At 51.2% G+C, this 16,411-nt stretch overlaps 1 protein-coding gene across 1 annotated transcript; it reads right to left on the reverse strand.

Annotated features, from left to right (window-relative positions):
* Window positions 1-579: 579 nt before the first annotated feature.
* LOC136488264 (zinc finger BED domain-containing protein DAYSLEEPER-like) lies at window positions 580-15,420 on the reverse strand. Its single transcript, XM_066485259.1, has 3 exons — window positions 15,289-15,420; window positions 933-1,152; window positions 580-818 (listed from the first exon to the last, which is right to left on the reverse strand). The coding sequence occupies exons 1-3, from the start codon at window positions 15,418-15,420 to the stop codon at window positions 580-582; spliced, it is 591 nt and encodes a 196-aa protein (XP_066341356.1).
* Window positions 15,421-16,411: the final 991 nt, after the last annotated feature.

Here is a 16,411-nt window from a genome sequence, read left to right on the forward strand (position 1 = left end):
ATGGGCCGTTTTTCGTGCCGTGCCGGCCCGCAAAGCACGACCAGAATTACGGGCCATGCTAGCCCACGGCCCTTACCCTTGCATTCACAGAATCAAAATGAATCAATGTTGAAAACTCGAAATGTCCAATACATTCACAGATCACAGTTTCATGCATTCACAGAATCAAAGTCCAAATGTCCGATACATTCACATTCCAACGGAGATATCAAACTCCAAACTCCAAAGTCAACAGATATAAAAAATAACCAAAATGAGCTGTTTAGTGTAATGCTGCCTCGTTAAAAACCTTTCTAGGTAAAACTCACCATTGTGAGAAACCCTAGAAAGGAAAAAGAGTGCAGTCAGCTCTTAATTAAGTCTTACAAACCATTGTTCAAATGATAGACAAGTCTTTCACAGTCACACTCACTCTTTCATAGTCACAGATCACACACAACTCTCAAGAGTCAAGTCTCAACCTCACTAAGTACCAGGAGCACCACCAATAGCTTCATCTTCATCAAGGTACAAGTTCTGGAATGAGTCTTCCAGCTCTTGGTTGTCAACAACATGTTGTTCCCTTTTTTCTCCTAACTCCTAGTCCTTTATGCAGATCAGCATCTCCATAGTCTCTGGTGACAAGCGCCGCCGCCATTCCTCAATTATCCTACCTATCAAACTGAAACAAGACTCCGAAGAGATAGTAGATACAGGAACTGATATGATATCTCTAGCCATTATAGACAGGATTGGAAAGGTTAGCTTATGGTCACGCCACCACAGAAGTAGGTCAAAATCATCCTCATAAGAAGTAACATTGTCACTGTCTAAGTAAGCTGAGAGCTCACAAACAGCAGAAGTAGATGAAGATGAAGTGGCAGGGAGAGGAGAAGGACCAACAACACCTGATCCACGGTCAAATATTCTTCCTCATGCCTGCTTTTTCTTACCTATATGATGTGATGGTTGTGCAACCCTTTGAGACCTAGCTGCACCAAACTTGCTCTCATATTTGTTAAATAGTTTATACAATTCAGTTTTGACATCAGCATAGTATGAACTGTACTTAGAACCAGTGTATTCACCAAGTAATTGCAGCACATTAAAGAAACCTCTCATCTTAGCTCTAGGATCAAGAATGAATGCATATGAATATAATAGAGGTATGTCCTGCCAATATTTAAGGAATTTAAGCTTCATAGGATATACAATAGCTCTCAGATTTTGATCTTTTTCACATGTATGCAAATGAGAAGCAATCTCTAGGATATGGTGCAGAACAAGTGGACTTGTAGGATAATAAACACCAGACAGAACAACAGTGGAGTCATAGAAGAGTTCCAGGAACTCCAATAACTTCTCAGCAAAATACCAATGATTTGTAGTCAACAATTGTGAACCATAATGGGAATTAATGAACACAGAAAAGACATTCTTGTATGGAAGCAAGTGTTTAAGCATCAGGTAAGTAGAATTCCATCTAATATCCATAAAGCCAAACTTTCTAGGTCTAACACCCTTAGCATTACAGTATTCCTTGAACAATGCAATTCTTTGATTAGAGGAATTTAAGAAGTTAATTGCAGTTCTAAAATCTTCTGTGTAATGTTTCAACCTCTTTAATCCATATTTTACAATGAGATTAATGATATGACAAGCACAACATTGATGTACAAGACTGTACTTACGGTTACTAAGGATCCAAAGGATCAGGACCCAAGTAACCAGCAAATAGAGGTGTCAAAGTGTTCATAGCCTTAGTATTAGAAGAAGCATTATCTAGAGTAACGGAGAAAATCTTGTCAATCAGACAATACTCCTCAGCCACAACAGTAATTCTTTCAACAATATTTTCACCAGAATGTTTAACCTCAATCAGCCTAAGACCAATAACCCTTTTTTTAACTCCCAATCAGCATTCACATAGTGAGCAACAACACTAATATAGTCCTCCTTAGCATTACTAGACCAAATGTCTGAAGTCAAAACAACAGAAGAAGCAGTAGGCAACACAAAATTCTTAAGCATATCACAGCGTTCAGTAAACAGCTTACCAAGATCTCTAGTGGTGGTCTGTCTAGAAACCTTGGGTTATGAGTAAGAACAATGTAATCCTTCCAGGCCTGTGTCTCACCTATACCTAGTGGAAGGTCACGCCTAGCAATCAACCGACACAACTCAGATCGAGCAACAACATGATTGTAGTCCCAGTTATGCACAGATCCACCAGGATTGAAAGAAAGCCTAGACTGAACCTTAACAGCGTGATCAACCTTTTTCCTATAAGATTTCTGGTGCCTAATCAAATGGCCAGTGCCAGCTGAAGATCTAGCAAATAATTTACTCTTACACATTTTACAAATAGCAACAGTTCGAATCTTTGAGCCATTCACAGTCTCATAGATCTCATCAAAATCAACCCAGACACCAGATTTACGCTTACTAAGAGATGAGATACCATCTGTGCAATTGGAGCCGACCGGTGTCCCTATCGCCGTCGCCGATGGCGTCGGTGTCGCCCCTCCACCACCGTCGCCACCGTCCAGATCGATCAGAGCAGAGCCGCTACCGACACGATACCCAACAACGTAGCAGTGTTGTCACGGATGTCATCATCATCCTTGGGGACCGGCCCTGCCGCGGTCAGGTCATCGTTGTCGGTGTGGATAGACGACATCGTCGTCATCCGCCATGGCGACCTTGACCACGGACGACTGATCTTCAGCACCGTTCCTCAACGGTGCGCGTGGCCACCGTGCCCGGTCTATGCCACAGGAAGAGGATGAGGCATCGGCAACTGACCTACACGGAGGAGAAAAATAGAGAGTCAGAGAGATAGAGATCCAGATCCAGGGTAGTCGCTCAGTGTCAACGAAATATGGTCGGCAGTCTACCTAGGGGTGTGCCCAAGGTAGTAGATTATCGACAGACAGATACGCAAGCCCCAAACAAGACGGTGACGCAAGACAGACATGAGGTTTTATCCAGGTTCGGCCGCCAAGAAAGCGTAATACCTACGTCCTGCGTCTGATTTGTATTGCTGTATGTCAATGAGAGATGTTTTTTAGAGGGGTCCCCTGCCCGCCTTATATAGTCCGGGGGGCAGGGTTACAGATCTGGAAACTAATCCTAGTCAGTTACAATTGCCATATGTGGCCGGATAAGGATTCCTATTCTAACCGACCAAGATCCTGCTTGGTCGCCAAATCCGTCTTGATTCCTTGTGCGGGACTCCGATCAGGTTAACTAGGCCGCACGTCGTCTTTCGGGTGGGCCGAACCCATCGATCCGGCCCAGCCCAAGCTTAGCCGTAAGGGTATAGGGGTTAATACCCCCACAGCTAGTCCCCAAGCATCATGTATTATGCTGTGACACGCCATTTTAACCTTCTCCGACAAGTGAGGCTTGAATCCTTGACACCTCCGACGACCGTCATCACCGGAGAAATAGGTTGTCCAAAGAATGTATGGTGCTCTTAAGAAAAAAGAAAAAGATTTATGTCCCTGAGAAGTGTGCCCACTTTTATTTCTGAAAAGAAATGTAAGTGGTCTTGAAGCGTAGGGGTCAAAAAACAAACACATTCACCGCAAGGTGAAGTGTGCCCACTTAGTCCCCGAGCCTGGTAGTAGGTGATGTAGGCACGTGGTGCCAGGGTCTAAAAAGAGTTCATAGTTTAGTCGAAAACCGAATTGCCGTACAGGCAAAACGTGATGCACCGGCAGGTGCATCGTACCGACGTAGTCCCCGAGCTTGCTGGAATGCGAAGTATGAGCCTTGTAGCAAGGTCTAAAGAAGTATCTCTTAACTGTATGTGAGTATAAATCACATGTAGCCAAGGAGAACCATTATTCAAGCAATGGTCGGAGCAGTCCCCGAGCATATTAATAATCCTTACAATCATTCAAAGCACAAGGGTCGATCTAAACAAACACATTCACCGCAAGGTGAAGTGTGCCCACTTAGTCCCTGAGCCTGGTAGTAGGTGACGTAGTCACGTGGTGCCAGGGTCTAGAAAGGAATTCCACTGAAGTTAAGAATCCAATTGCCGTACAGTTAAAACAAGATACACCGGCAGGTGCATCGTTCCGACGTAGTCCCTGAGCTTGCTGGAAGGCGAAGTATGAGCCTTGTAGCAAGGTCCAAATAAATGTCTCTCAACTGTATGTGAGTACAAATCACATATAGCTGAGGAGAGCAAAACTCCAAGAAGTGGTCGGGAGAGTCCCCGAGCACAGTGGTGGTCATAGCAGTTCCTGAGTATGGCAATGGTCGGAGCAGTCCCCGAGCACGGCCACGGCCGTGGTCTTGGCAGTCACCGTGGTCGGAGTTGTTCCCGAGCGCGAGAGTGGCTTGGGCAGTCCCCGAGCACAATAGTGGTCTGGGCAGTGCCCAAGCACAGTAGTGGTCTGGGCAGTTCTCGAGCACAGTAGTGGTCAGGGCAAATCCACGATCACGTGCGCTGCTTGTACTATTATTTGGTGTATTTATTTTTCTCTATTCTCTGCCAAGTCCAATCTGACACGTCTGGTCAAAAAAGCAAATAGGTATAGTACGTCATTCTGTCTTCTTATTATTTTTTTATTTTTTTTCCTGGCAAACAGTCGGTTGACACCTGTTATTGAGGTGTGTCAGTGTGGGCCCTCTGACTTTATCAGCGAAGAGGCGCGTACACTGTAAACAAAGGGGCGTGTTTATTGGCATAGATCTCGAGGTGGTGTGATCAACCGTCCGCTGCGCGTGCGCACGTCTCCCAAGAAACTCGGCCGGACGAAACGACGGAACTCTTCGCTATTTATAATGTAGATCTGGCAAGCTACTATCACCGTTCCCCATTGTCATTCGCCGCCGCCACCTTCGTCTTCCTCTTGCCAAACCCTATTCCTCTGATAAACATTGCCAAATCCCCTTGCCACCGCATCCACCCCCCTAGAAAGGACAAAGTAATGGCGAGGAGAGACGCCCAGAAGAAAAGCGGAATCATGGCGAAGGAGTGGTGGAAGTCACGGAGCAACGAACAGACCATCGAAGACCTCGTCGCCATGGGGGTGCTCCACAACAAGGCACTCGCTGGGTGGCGCGCACCGGAAGGAGAAAGCTTCCCCGATCCACAACCAGGTGAGATTGTGGTTTTCGAAGATTTCTTCAAACGGGGTTTTGGGATTCCAGTGCACCCTTTCCTTCAGGGTCTCTACTTGTACTACGAGATTGGGATTTGCAATCTGCATCCCAACTCGATTCTTCTCGTCTCCACCTTCATCCATCTCTGCGAGGCGTATGGTGGCTTCCAGCCCCATTTCGACCTCTTTCGCCACCTGTTCTGTCTTCGGAAAAAAGGGAGCGGTGGCTCGAAGATCGCCGGAGGCGTCTACCTGAACCTGCGTGACGGCATGAAGGCCCAATACCTGCACTGCCCCTGGAACACCTCATTGGACGAGTGGTACAAGAAGTGGTTCTACATCCGTGAAGAGCCGAACACCATCACTCTGTGCGACGTGGGGCTAATTCCAGAGAAGAAAAATAGCTGGTCGGAGAAGCCCGAGAACTTGGAGCAGATCGCCGAACTGCTCGAGATGATCCCGTGGGGAAGGCTTGATGGCCCGAGCGTGGTCGGCAACTTCATCAGCCGACAAATTCAGTCGTGCCAGAAAAGGATTCATCCTGGCTTCGAGTACCAAGGAGGCGCGGATCCAACAAGGACCAGGAAAGAGCCGCTCGATAAGACGGAGATCAAGGCCAGGATTGGAGAGCTGTTCAACCTGGCCGATCCCAATTATGTCGCGCTGAACGCCATCGAACACGCCTTCAAGCTGGCTTGACCTCCCCCAAGGGTAAATGACGCATCCTTTTAACTGTATAGTCATGTTGTAGCAAGAAAATAACTGTTTGCCCCCATTTTGTGTCTCAGTGTAATGGTCGTGACCGGGCAGAAGTGTTCGTGTCGCCTCCCCCCGGTGTAGAATGGCCGCAAGCTACCGGCCCAGCCGCCCAGACTAGCACCAGGACCGACGACGTTCACTGGGCGGTACTCGAGACTGTAGAGGACGCCTCGACCAGAGCCGCTGGCAAGCGTCCGGCTGCCAGCAAACGACGTCAAGCCATCTTCCCCCTGTCGGACGATGAAGCAGAGGATGCGGACATCTTCCGGCTCGTCCCCCGAAAGAGGAGAAGGCAGGTGGGACCAACAGAGCAGGGTGGCTCCTCTGGGCCAGCAGTGGTCACAGCACCGACCACTGCAACACAGAGGACGGACGAAGGAAACATGCCGCATCATACTCCGACGCCTGTACCGGAGGTTGAAAGAGTCCCGGTGGAAACTGCCGAGCAAGCGGAGCAGGGGCGGTCGAGAAGACGTTCCTTCGCCACATCATTCTGCAAGTCGAAGCTGTAAGTCTCTATATTTTTTATGTAAGCTTGCATTTTGCATTGGATACTATTATCTTCTGAATTTGTCTCTAATGCATTAGATCGGCATCCACCGAAAGCCCCGACCAGCTTGCTAGGTGCGGCACGTCTTCACCAACAACAGCGGGACAAACTGCCCAGCAGCCAGCCATGGAGGAGCCCATGGTAGGAACTCCGCCTGGGCCTCAGCAGGTGGACAACCAGACACCAGTCCCCGAGCAGCTGGCCAAGAAGACAACCGAGCAGAATACAAGTGCTCCAAGCATGAACCCTGCTGAGGCGGATACCATGGTGCCAAGGGAGCTGGATCTAGCCAAGGAGCAGCAACCAGAAGTGGCCCAGAACATGTTTGCCGACGCGACGGCTCGTGGAAAAGCCCTGGTGGTCATGGAGTCTGCAAACTCCAGACCAGCGCCGTCTCCCGAACAGGAGGCTGAAGAGGAAGAAGTGGAAGAAATCCTGGGCCGTCCCCAAGATAGGCGACAACATGTATATGTGTCGCGCTATCGGAACGACGAATGGGTCATGCACGAGGAAATCCCAGAGGTCGAAGAGACCTTAAGAGTCGAACGGGTGGCCAAGCGTCTGGTGACAGAAGTCCAGGTATATTTGGCTTGAGTCCTTGACCCTTTTGTGTAGTTGAACTGTCTGACGTAGCTTGTCTGTATGCAAGACTTGATGAAAACTGCAAGATACCGAAAAAGGTGCTTCGACCAGATAGAAGGAATCACGGCGACCAATAAGGAGCTGACGGCTGAAGTGGAACGCTTACGGCGCCAACTTGAAGCCGCCGACCAGGAGAGGACAGAGCGAGAAGCACAGAACCAAAACCTGGTCGGCCAGCTCAATAACAAAGAGCGGGAGAGAACAAGTAAGTTTTCACCATATCATAGCAAGTGCAAGACTTGTGCTATTGTGTTCTCGGCCGTAATAGCTGTAATGCAGGTTTAGAAGCTGAAATGACCCGCCTCCAGGGGGAAAATAGCCATGTGACCGCAGAATGTAGTCGCCTGAAAGAGGACAACGAGAAACTGGCACGCAGCCAGTCTGAACTCCAAGACCACACTACCAGAATGAAGGAGGACCTGAAAAGTAAGCATTCCAGATCACCTCTCTCATTCTATTGCCCACCTTGCCATGTCATGTCATCACGTTTGATGTCTTGTACTGCGTTCAGTTTTGAAAGTCAATGCCAAGAGGCACCTAGAGGCCGTGATCAAGGAGCGTGACGACTGGAAGGCACGATGCCTCAAGGCCACCGAGGAGCGGGACACGTGGAACAAGCGGTGCCAAGAAATGGCAACTGGTATTGTGCCCGTCCTCGACCTTATCGATCCGGCGCTCATAGAGGAAGAGCTAAGGATGCCCCAGCTCGGACTGGTCGAGAGATGCAGACAAGCGTGGGGATGGTTCCAAGAATTCGTGAAGGAGGCGGGTGAGTACACGGGTGCCCATGTGCTAAGCATGGTGCGTGCTCACTACCCCCTGATCGATCTCAAACGCCTGGAGGCTGGGTACCCGAAGGAGATAGACCCAGACAAGGCAGAAGAGCTTCGGACGGCCCAGCTGGACTTGTCATCAAAGATAATTGGCGATATTAACCTGTGTGGAGGTGGGACAAGCACCTGTACAGGGTATGCCATCGACAAGCCAGCTGGAAACGCCATCATCTACAAGCCATCCAACGAAGCCTGCGGTCTCGACCAGCCAGGCACCGGCGGGGCCATCCCCTTCAGCTCGACCAGCTCAAGAGTCCCCAAGACTCGAGTAGGGTATCAAAGGCGGCGATCAGCAAATGCCATGCGCCCCGACCAGCCAATGTAATAGGCTTAGAGCTGTAGAAGGAGGACATAGTTGTGTTATTGTAAACTGGAGCCTCTTCAGGCAAGCTTGTAATAACGTAACTGTATATCATTATAAGCTCGTTTGCTTTATACAAAGCGTATTTAAGCTTGAAAATTTTATTGTTGGTGTAACTAAGTGGGAACGTGTTAACGTTCTGTTTAGTTGTACCGTTTTGCTCGACACGTCATCCCGAAAAGTTTGTGCGGCCCTAGTTTGGCATGTGGTCGGAGTGTGAGGTACTATGACCTGTGCACACGTGGACGCAGACAAGTCAAACCAGGGGGGACCTGCCGATCACCCGCAACGTAGAGAGCGGATCCCGTGCACGTGTTGGGAGGAACCGGAGACAGGGCCTGCTCCGAAAACCGTAGAAGGAGTAGTGGTCGGCTTGTACTGGCTAAGTTAGAATAGCCATAAAATTCAGAATGACACATTAGAGTGGTCGGAGAAATCATAATTGCTTTATTAAAGTAAATCGAAAATACAAGTAGAGTACATATCACAGTAGTTAAGCATAGAAACGTCTAAGCTTGTCGATGTGCCACGAGTTTGGTACGTCCGTGCCATCCAGGTGAGCTAACCTGTAAGACGTTGGACGTGTGACCTCCTTGATCATGAAGGGTCCCTCCCATGGGGTTGCGAGTTTGTGGACACCAGCCTGGTTCGTCTTCCACTTCAGGACTAAGTCCCCGACCACGAAGAAACGCTCTTTAACGTTCTTGTTGTAGTACCTGCACAAAACAGCAAGGTATTTGGCCGTGCGTACGCAAGAATCAAGCCTTTTCTCCTCTGCGCTGTTGACTTCTAGCTCCCGTACTTCATTGACCTTGCCTTCGTCGAAGTTCTCTACCCGTGCTGATCTGAAAGCTATATCTGGTGGGAGGACTGCCTCAGCACCGTAAACCATAAAGTATGGTGAGACGCCGGTGTTACGACTGGGCTGAGTTCGGAGGCCCCAGACCACGGCTGGTAACTCCTTGAGCCATCTTCCGGGAGCTTTGTCGTTTTCTCTGTATATCCTTTTCTTTAGTGCGTCCAAGATCATGCCATTTGCCCGCTCGACTTGTCCATTAGCCCTAGGATGCGCCACCGAGACGTATTTTACTACTATGCTCCTTTCATCGCAGAAGTCCCAAAAGGCGTTCCCGGTGAACTGAGTACCCAGATCAGTAATGATGCTATTTGGTACGCCGAAACGGTGGATGACCTGGTCGAGGAACGTGACAGCCTTCTCTGAGGATGCTTGTACCAGAGGCATGTATTCTATCCACTTAGAGAATTTGTCAATTAGCACGAAGACGCATGTGAACTTCCCAGGAGCTAGTTTGAAAGGCCCGATCATGTCCAGTCCCCAGCACGCGAAGGGCCAAGAGGCTGGAATCGTCTGGATCTCATGTGCTGGTACATGGATTCTCTTGGCGAAGAACTGACAACCCTCACAGCGGCGGACTAGCTTCTCTGCGTCGGCTACTGCTGACGGCCAATAGAACCCTGCTCGGAAAGCCTTACCGACCAGTGTTCTTGAGGCCGCGTGGTTGCCACAGGAGCCAGAGTGGATTTGGTCCAGGAGATGCTCACCTTCCTCCTGGGTTATACACTTCATCAAGATTTCCTCCTTTGCGTTTTTGCGCCATAACTTGCCATCGACGAGCAGATACTGCTTACTGCGACGCATCAGTCGTTCGTTTTCTGTTCGATCAGTGTAACCGCTACCATCTGTTAAGTACTTGATGAAAGGTGTCCTCCAGTCTGGCTCATGAGTGGTCGGAAGCGGCTCAGTTATGCTTGTTGCTAGAACCGTAGCCACTAATTGCTGGTCTGAAGCTTTGTCGTTCGTTGAATCTTCGTCTGCAATGGAAGGCGTGAGCAGGTCTTGGACGAACACGCCATGTGGGATTTTAGCTCGGGATGATCCTAACTTTGACAACGCATCCGCTGCCTGGTTCTTGTCCCGGACCACGTGTATGTACTCGATGCCATAGAACCTGCCTTCCAGCTTTCTTATCGATTTGCAGTATGCGTCCATCTTTTCACTGGTCGTGTCCCAGTCCTTGTTGAGTTGGTTGATGACCAGAGCCGAATCTCCGTAGACATAGAGACGTTTAACACCAAGCTCAACCGCAATGCGTAGACCATGCAGGCATGCTTCATACTCGGCGGCGTTATTAGATGCTGGGAAATGAATCCTGAGGACGTACCGTAGCTGCTCCTTGGATGGTGACACGAAAAGAACTCCTGCTCCCGCACCGTCAATGTTGAGAGAACCGTCGAAGTACATCGTCCAATATTCGTCGGACCCCGGAGAAGCAGGCGTGCTTAAGTCTGTCCACTCGACGATGAAATCGACGAGTGCCTGAGACTTGATTGTAGTACGGCTTGCAAATTCCAAGGAAAAGGGGCATAGCTCCATTGCCCATTTGACGATGCGTCCATTCGCATCCTTATTGCGAATGATGTCCCCCAAAGGATACTCGGTCATGACCACCACCCGATATCCGTCGAAGTAATGTCTCAACTTTCGGGATGTTATCAGTATGGCGTAGATCAGTTTCTGAATCTGTGGGTACCTGGTCTTGGATTCGTTGAGTACCTCACTAACGAAATAAATTGGCCGCTGTACCTTGTAGGCGTGGCCCGGCTCAGTCGCGCTCGACCACCATTGTAGTGGAAACCACCCGATCGGTTGCCGCAATGTAAAGTAGGAGAGTTTCGTCTTCTCTGGGAGCAGTAAGTACCGGGGGTGATGTGAGGTATTCTTTTAGCTGCGTGAAAGCAGCGTCTGCTTCCTCCGACCACTCAAACTTCTCGGATGCTTTTAGCAGTTTGAAGAACGGTAGCCCTTTTTCTCCTAATCTTGATATGAAACGGCTTAGAGCGGCCATGCATCCGGTAAGCTTCTGGACATCTTTCACCTTTTTTGGGGGCTTCATGTCTAAGACAGCTTTGACTTTCTTCGGGTTGGGGCATATGCCGTCGTAACTGACGACGTTGCCGAGCAGTATGCCAGAAGGAACGCCAAAGATACACTTCTTTGGGTTTAATTTCCATTGGAACGTATTGAGGGCTGCAAAGGTGCGTTCCAGGTTGTCAACAAGGGTACGTGCTTCCTTGGTTTTGACAACTACATCGTCCACATAAGCCTCGACGAGGCTGTCTTTTATCTCATCGTTGAGGCAAGCCTGTATAGCTCGTTGGTAGGTAGCCCCGGCGTTTTTGAGCCCGAACGACATAGTCATGTAGCAGTAGGCGCCGAAAGGCGTGATGAAAGATGTCTTGATCTGGTCATCCTTGTTGAGAGTGATCTGGTGATAACCAGAGTAGCAATCGAGAAAGGACAGCAGCTCACAACCGGTGGTTGAATCTACGACCTCGTCTATGCGAGGTAAGCCGAAGGGGTCCTTAGGGCAGTGTTTGTTGAGATCAGTGTAATCAACGCACATTCTCCATTCATTATTCTTTTTGCGTACAAGAACCGGGTTGGCTAACCATTCCGGATGATACACTTCTTTGATAAATCCGGCTGCCAAAAGCCGTGTAACTTCTACCCTAATCGCCTCCTTTTTGTCGCGAGCGAACCGTCGTAGCTTCTGCTTGATTGGTTTGGCCTTGCTGTTGACATTTAAGGAGTGCTCAATCAAGTTTCGAGGTACGCCGGGCATGTCGGAAGGTTTCCATGCAAACACATGCACGTTGCCCCTCAAGAACCTGACGAGCGCGTCTTCCTATTTGGGATCCAGGTTGGCCCCGATGAGGGCCGTTTTGCTGGGATCGCCATCGACCAGCTGGATCGTCTTGTGCTCCTTGGACCTGATGTTCTTGCGCGGATCCTTGAGCTCTGGGATCTCCAGGTGGTCGGCCGAGGTCTTCTTAGCGTCGAGCATGGTCTCGGCCATGCGAATGGAGAGGTCGTGGGCCTCTGCTATTTTGAAGCTGTCGTCCTCGCAGGTATAAGCTGCGTATACGTTGCCCCTGAGGGTTAAAACTCCTTTCTCAGTAGGCATCTTGAGCACCAGATACCTGTAATGAGGTATGGCCATGAACTTGGTGAGCGACGGTCGACCAAGAATAGCATGGTAGGTGCCGTCGAAGTCAGCGACCACGAAGTTGACGTAGTCGGTGCGGAAGTGGTCCGGAGTCCCAAATTGCACAGGTAGCGTGATCTGCCCAAGAGGTGTGGAGCTCTGTCTGGGGAGAATGCCCCAGAACTGTGCCTCATACGGCTTCAGGTCCACCTGGGCAATTTTCAGAGCGGGCAGGCTGTTCTTGAACAGTATGTCAATGGAGCTGCCGCCGTCGATCAGTACCCTGTCGAACTGAACCTTGTTGATACAAGGATCGAGGACCAGGGGAAAACGCCCTGGCTCGGGTATGGCGGCCCATTGGTCCTTCCTGCTGAAGTAGATTTCTCGGTGAGACCACGGAGGGAGCCGCGGATCGGTGAGAAGGTTGTCGGTGTTTGCCACGTTCAAGCAAGCGCGGGCGAGCAGCTTGCGTTCTCGTTTGGTCTCAATGGACACCTTGCCGCCGATGATGGTGTGCACGCGATCAGTCGGCTTGACGTATTTATGACGAGGGTCTGCATCGTCGTCGTCGTTGTCCTCGTTGCGCTGTTCCCCCGCATCGTTAGGCTTGTCGGACGTATCCGGAGCCTGTTGACGTGTGTAGATAGTCTTGAGGACGCGACAATTCTCCATGGTGTGGTTCGACTTAGGATGGAGCTGGCAGGGCCCCTTCAATGCTTTGGCGTAGTCGTCCTCGTAGTTACGACGTCCGCCGCCCTTTTTCACGGTATTGACCTCGCCATCGTCTTCCCGAGCACGCTTGCTCCTGTAATCGTCACGGCGGTTGCGCCGCTGATTATGTTGGTCACGGTGGTCGCGGAAGTCGTTGCGCTGGTTGCGGCGGTCAAAATTGTCGTTCCGACCACGATTGCCGCGGTAATCGTCGCGGTTTGGAGGGTGGTCGGAGCGTGGAACCCTTGCTGCTTCTTCAACGATTATCTTTTTAGCGTCGTCAGCGTCCGCGTATTTCTTAGCGGTGGCCAAAAGCGCTGTGACTGATTCAGGTCTCTTCCGGAGGAGCTTGTCTCTTAGGGCGTCGTGGAAGCGGAGGCCGGTGACGAAAGCCTCGATTGCTTCGTTGTCGGAGATTGACGGGACCTTGATGCGCATCTCCGAGAAACGCCGAACGTACTCGCGCAGTGGTTCGTCTTTCCGATCTCGGATCCGTTGCAGATCGTACTTGTTGCCGGGTTGTTCACAAGTAGCGATGAAATTGTCGATGAAGGCCTGCTTGAGCTCCTGCCAAGAGTCAAAATAGTTTGGCGGCAAGCTAACCAGCCATTGGTGACCTGCATGACCAACAGCGACTGGGAAGTAGTTAGACATGACGTGCTCAGTCGGCCATGGCTGATCGGCACGCAGTTTCGTAGAGCATGACCCATAATTCGGGGTTTTCCTTGCCGTCGTACTTCTGAAGTTTCTCGAGCTTAAAATTCTTGGGCCATATGACTTGGCGAAGGTGTGGAGTGAACTGCTTCAGACCCGGCGGACCGTGGGCGGTGTCATACTCCATACGGCGATAGCTTTCATGGGATGCACGATCGTTGGCTCTCTGGTTGATGCGAGCACGCAGATCACGTCCACCGAGGTAATGGCGGAGATCGTTATTGCCATCGCGGCGATCTCGATTGCCATCTGGATTAGCCCTGCGACCGTGGTTATCACGGCGATCGTCGCGGTTATCTCGGCGGTTGTCACCTCGAACGTCGTGGCGGTTATCCTCCCGGCGGCGGATTTTGTCCCGACCGCCATCATGACCACCGTTTCCACCTTGACGGTTGTCCGACGGGTCGTTGTTGTGCGAGCCGCGTCGGTTGAGCGGCTGTGAGCGACTTGAGTATTGGCGGCTGTGGCTTGATTCAACTGAAACGGATGGAGCCCGGGCTTGATTCATCTCTGCGGTCTGAGCCATAGCAGCCGTCAGATAAGCTTGTATGTCATCACGGACTGCTTGGGTCTCGGGAGTGTTGGGCAGCCATTGCATTGTCGCCATGGCGACGGCTACGTTGGCGCTTGGGGTCTTGAAGACTTGTTTGTCCCCCACCCTGTCGAAAGCATTGTTGAGGTCACGTGGTTGGACCCTTATGCGTCGTGCCTCCTGGTCTGCTTCAGCTTCGATTTGCCAGCGATTAAACCGGTCAATATTGCGTGCTTCGCGTGCAGTCTTTTCTTGTTCTGTTTCACAAACTGCTGGCGGCTCGTCATTGCTGACAACATGGATCAAATCCCCCCGTCTTGGCGGGAAAGACGGAAATTGGGGGAAACCCGGGGCGTGGTCTGGTAGGTCCAGATCGTATTTGGCGCCTTCATCTTCGTGACGCTGAAGCTCGGTGTGGACTGATGCATTGGATGTGATGCTGGATGAGGAGCTGGAGTCGCCCTCTCGGACCGTGTGGACGGATCCTTCTTGATAATCTTCAATCCGGACCATATTGACGATGTGGCATGGCTTCGGCTGAGATCGGTGTACAGGACACAGATCCGAGCGGTGTCGTAGATTGTACGCGTAGCTGGAGGCAGCGTTTTGCAGGCCGTAGGGCTGGACCTGGTGGTTCTCCGTCGGGACTTCGTACTCGCAGAGTTGAAGATTCGTCGCGAAGGCTGGCCGGCGACGAGCGAAGCGGCCCTCAGGAGTAGATATGACCACGAGATCTGTTCCAAGTCGCGTAGGACGACTGGTCCGAGCTGGTCGGATAGATCTGTTGTGGGGAGTTGTTTCCTGCTTATTAGGTTGGCTTTGAACCGTACTTACCAGAGCTAGGGTTTCAGCGAGTTTGATGCCGACCCGATCGATGGAGTCGAGCAGGTCGGTGTTGTCGATCTGCTTTCCTCTGTAGCGGGGAAGCGGATGACGGGTTGTCGGCGTGGCTGTAGGCGTGGTCGGAGCCAGATGTTCCGTGGTCGGAGCCAGATTCATCGTGGTCGGAGCCGTGTTCACCGTGGTCGGAGGCGTGTTCACCGTGGTCGGAGCCGTGTTCACCGTGGTCGGAGCCGTAACCGATGCAGGTGAAGTAGTCGTCGGCGCAGGTTGGATCCACGCCTCCTCCGTGGCCTTGGCGACGGAGTCGTCGGCGCCGGTAGTCCAGGTGATCTGGCCGACGGTGAACGTGAGGCCGTTGGGCGTAGCCATGGAGCCGAAGATGATGACCGTCTTGTTTGCCTGGAGAGCAGTACGCACACCCCCTACCTGGCGCGCCACTGTCGACGAAATATGGTCGGCAGTCTACCTAGGGGTATGCCCAAGGTAGTAGATTATCGGCAGACAGATACGCAAGCCCCAAACAAGACGGTGACGCAAGACAGACACGAGGTTTTATCCAGGTTCGGCCGCCAAGAAGGCGTAATACCTACGTCCTGCGTCTGATTTGTATTGCTGTATGTCAATGAGAGATGTTTTTTAGAGGGGTCCCCTGCCCGCCTTATATAGTCCGGGGGGCAGGGTTACAGATCTGAAAACTAATCCTAGTCAGTTACAATTGCCATATGTGGCCGGATAAGGATTCCTATTCTAACCGACCAGGATCCTGCTTGGTCGCCAAATCCGTCTTGATTCCTTGTGCGGGACTCCGATCAGGTTAACTAGGCCGCACGTCGTCTTTCGGGTGGGCCGAACCCATCGATCCGGGCTAGCCCAAGCTTAGCCGTAAGGGTATAGGGGTTAATACCCCCACACTCAGTCTTAGAGACACAAGAAGACAGATCTAGGGTTAGGGTTATGGTTCGTGGACTACCTGCGCAACCGGAGCCCGGTGCCGGAGATGACGAGGGCCACCCAGAGGAGAGACACCGATTAGAAACGACAGTGAACGGCAGAGGAGGGACGGACAGGAACACGGTCATGAACTCACATAGTTCACCGAGAGTGAGAGGTCGAGAGGAGAGAGGGAGAAGGGAGGATAGTGGAGATAGGGTCAGATAGGTGGATCGAGGTCACCGGAGTCGGGGACGACGGATGAGATCATGAGAGAGAGCTTAGATTCACCAGATCGTGGATACGGCCAATTCGGGCGAGTGAGAGAGAGAGAGAGAGCAGAGATTGCGCCGCGCCATCGCATCGGGAGAGTGGGGATTAGGGTTAGGGTCGGGAGCGCCGGAGCGGACTGCGGAGCGGGCGAGGCGAC

The sequence above is a fragment of the Miscanthus floridulus genome, chromosome 10 (genome assembly GCF_019320115.1).
Source record: "Miscanthus floridulus cultivar M001 chromosome 10, ASM1932011v1, whole genome shotgun sequence".
NCBI classification, from domain to species: Eukaryota; Viridiplantae; Streptophyta; class Magnoliopsida; order Poales; family Poaceae; genus Miscanthus; species Miscanthus floridulus.

Bases quoted from the DNA above. Each gene is read 5' to 3' on its own strand.
- LOC136488264 (XM_066485259.1), bottom strand. From the start codon at position 15,420: ATGGCTACGCCCAACGGCCTCACGTTCACCGTCGGCCAGATCACCTGG. The intron at 1,153-15,288 runs GTTACGGCTCCG...AAATATTGGCAG, and splicing joins CGACTACTTCACCTGCATCG to GACATACCTCTATTATATTC. The intron at 819-932 runs GTAAGAAAAAGC...GTGAGCTCTCAG, and splicing joins ACAACCATCACATCATATAG to CTTACTTAGACAGTGACAAT.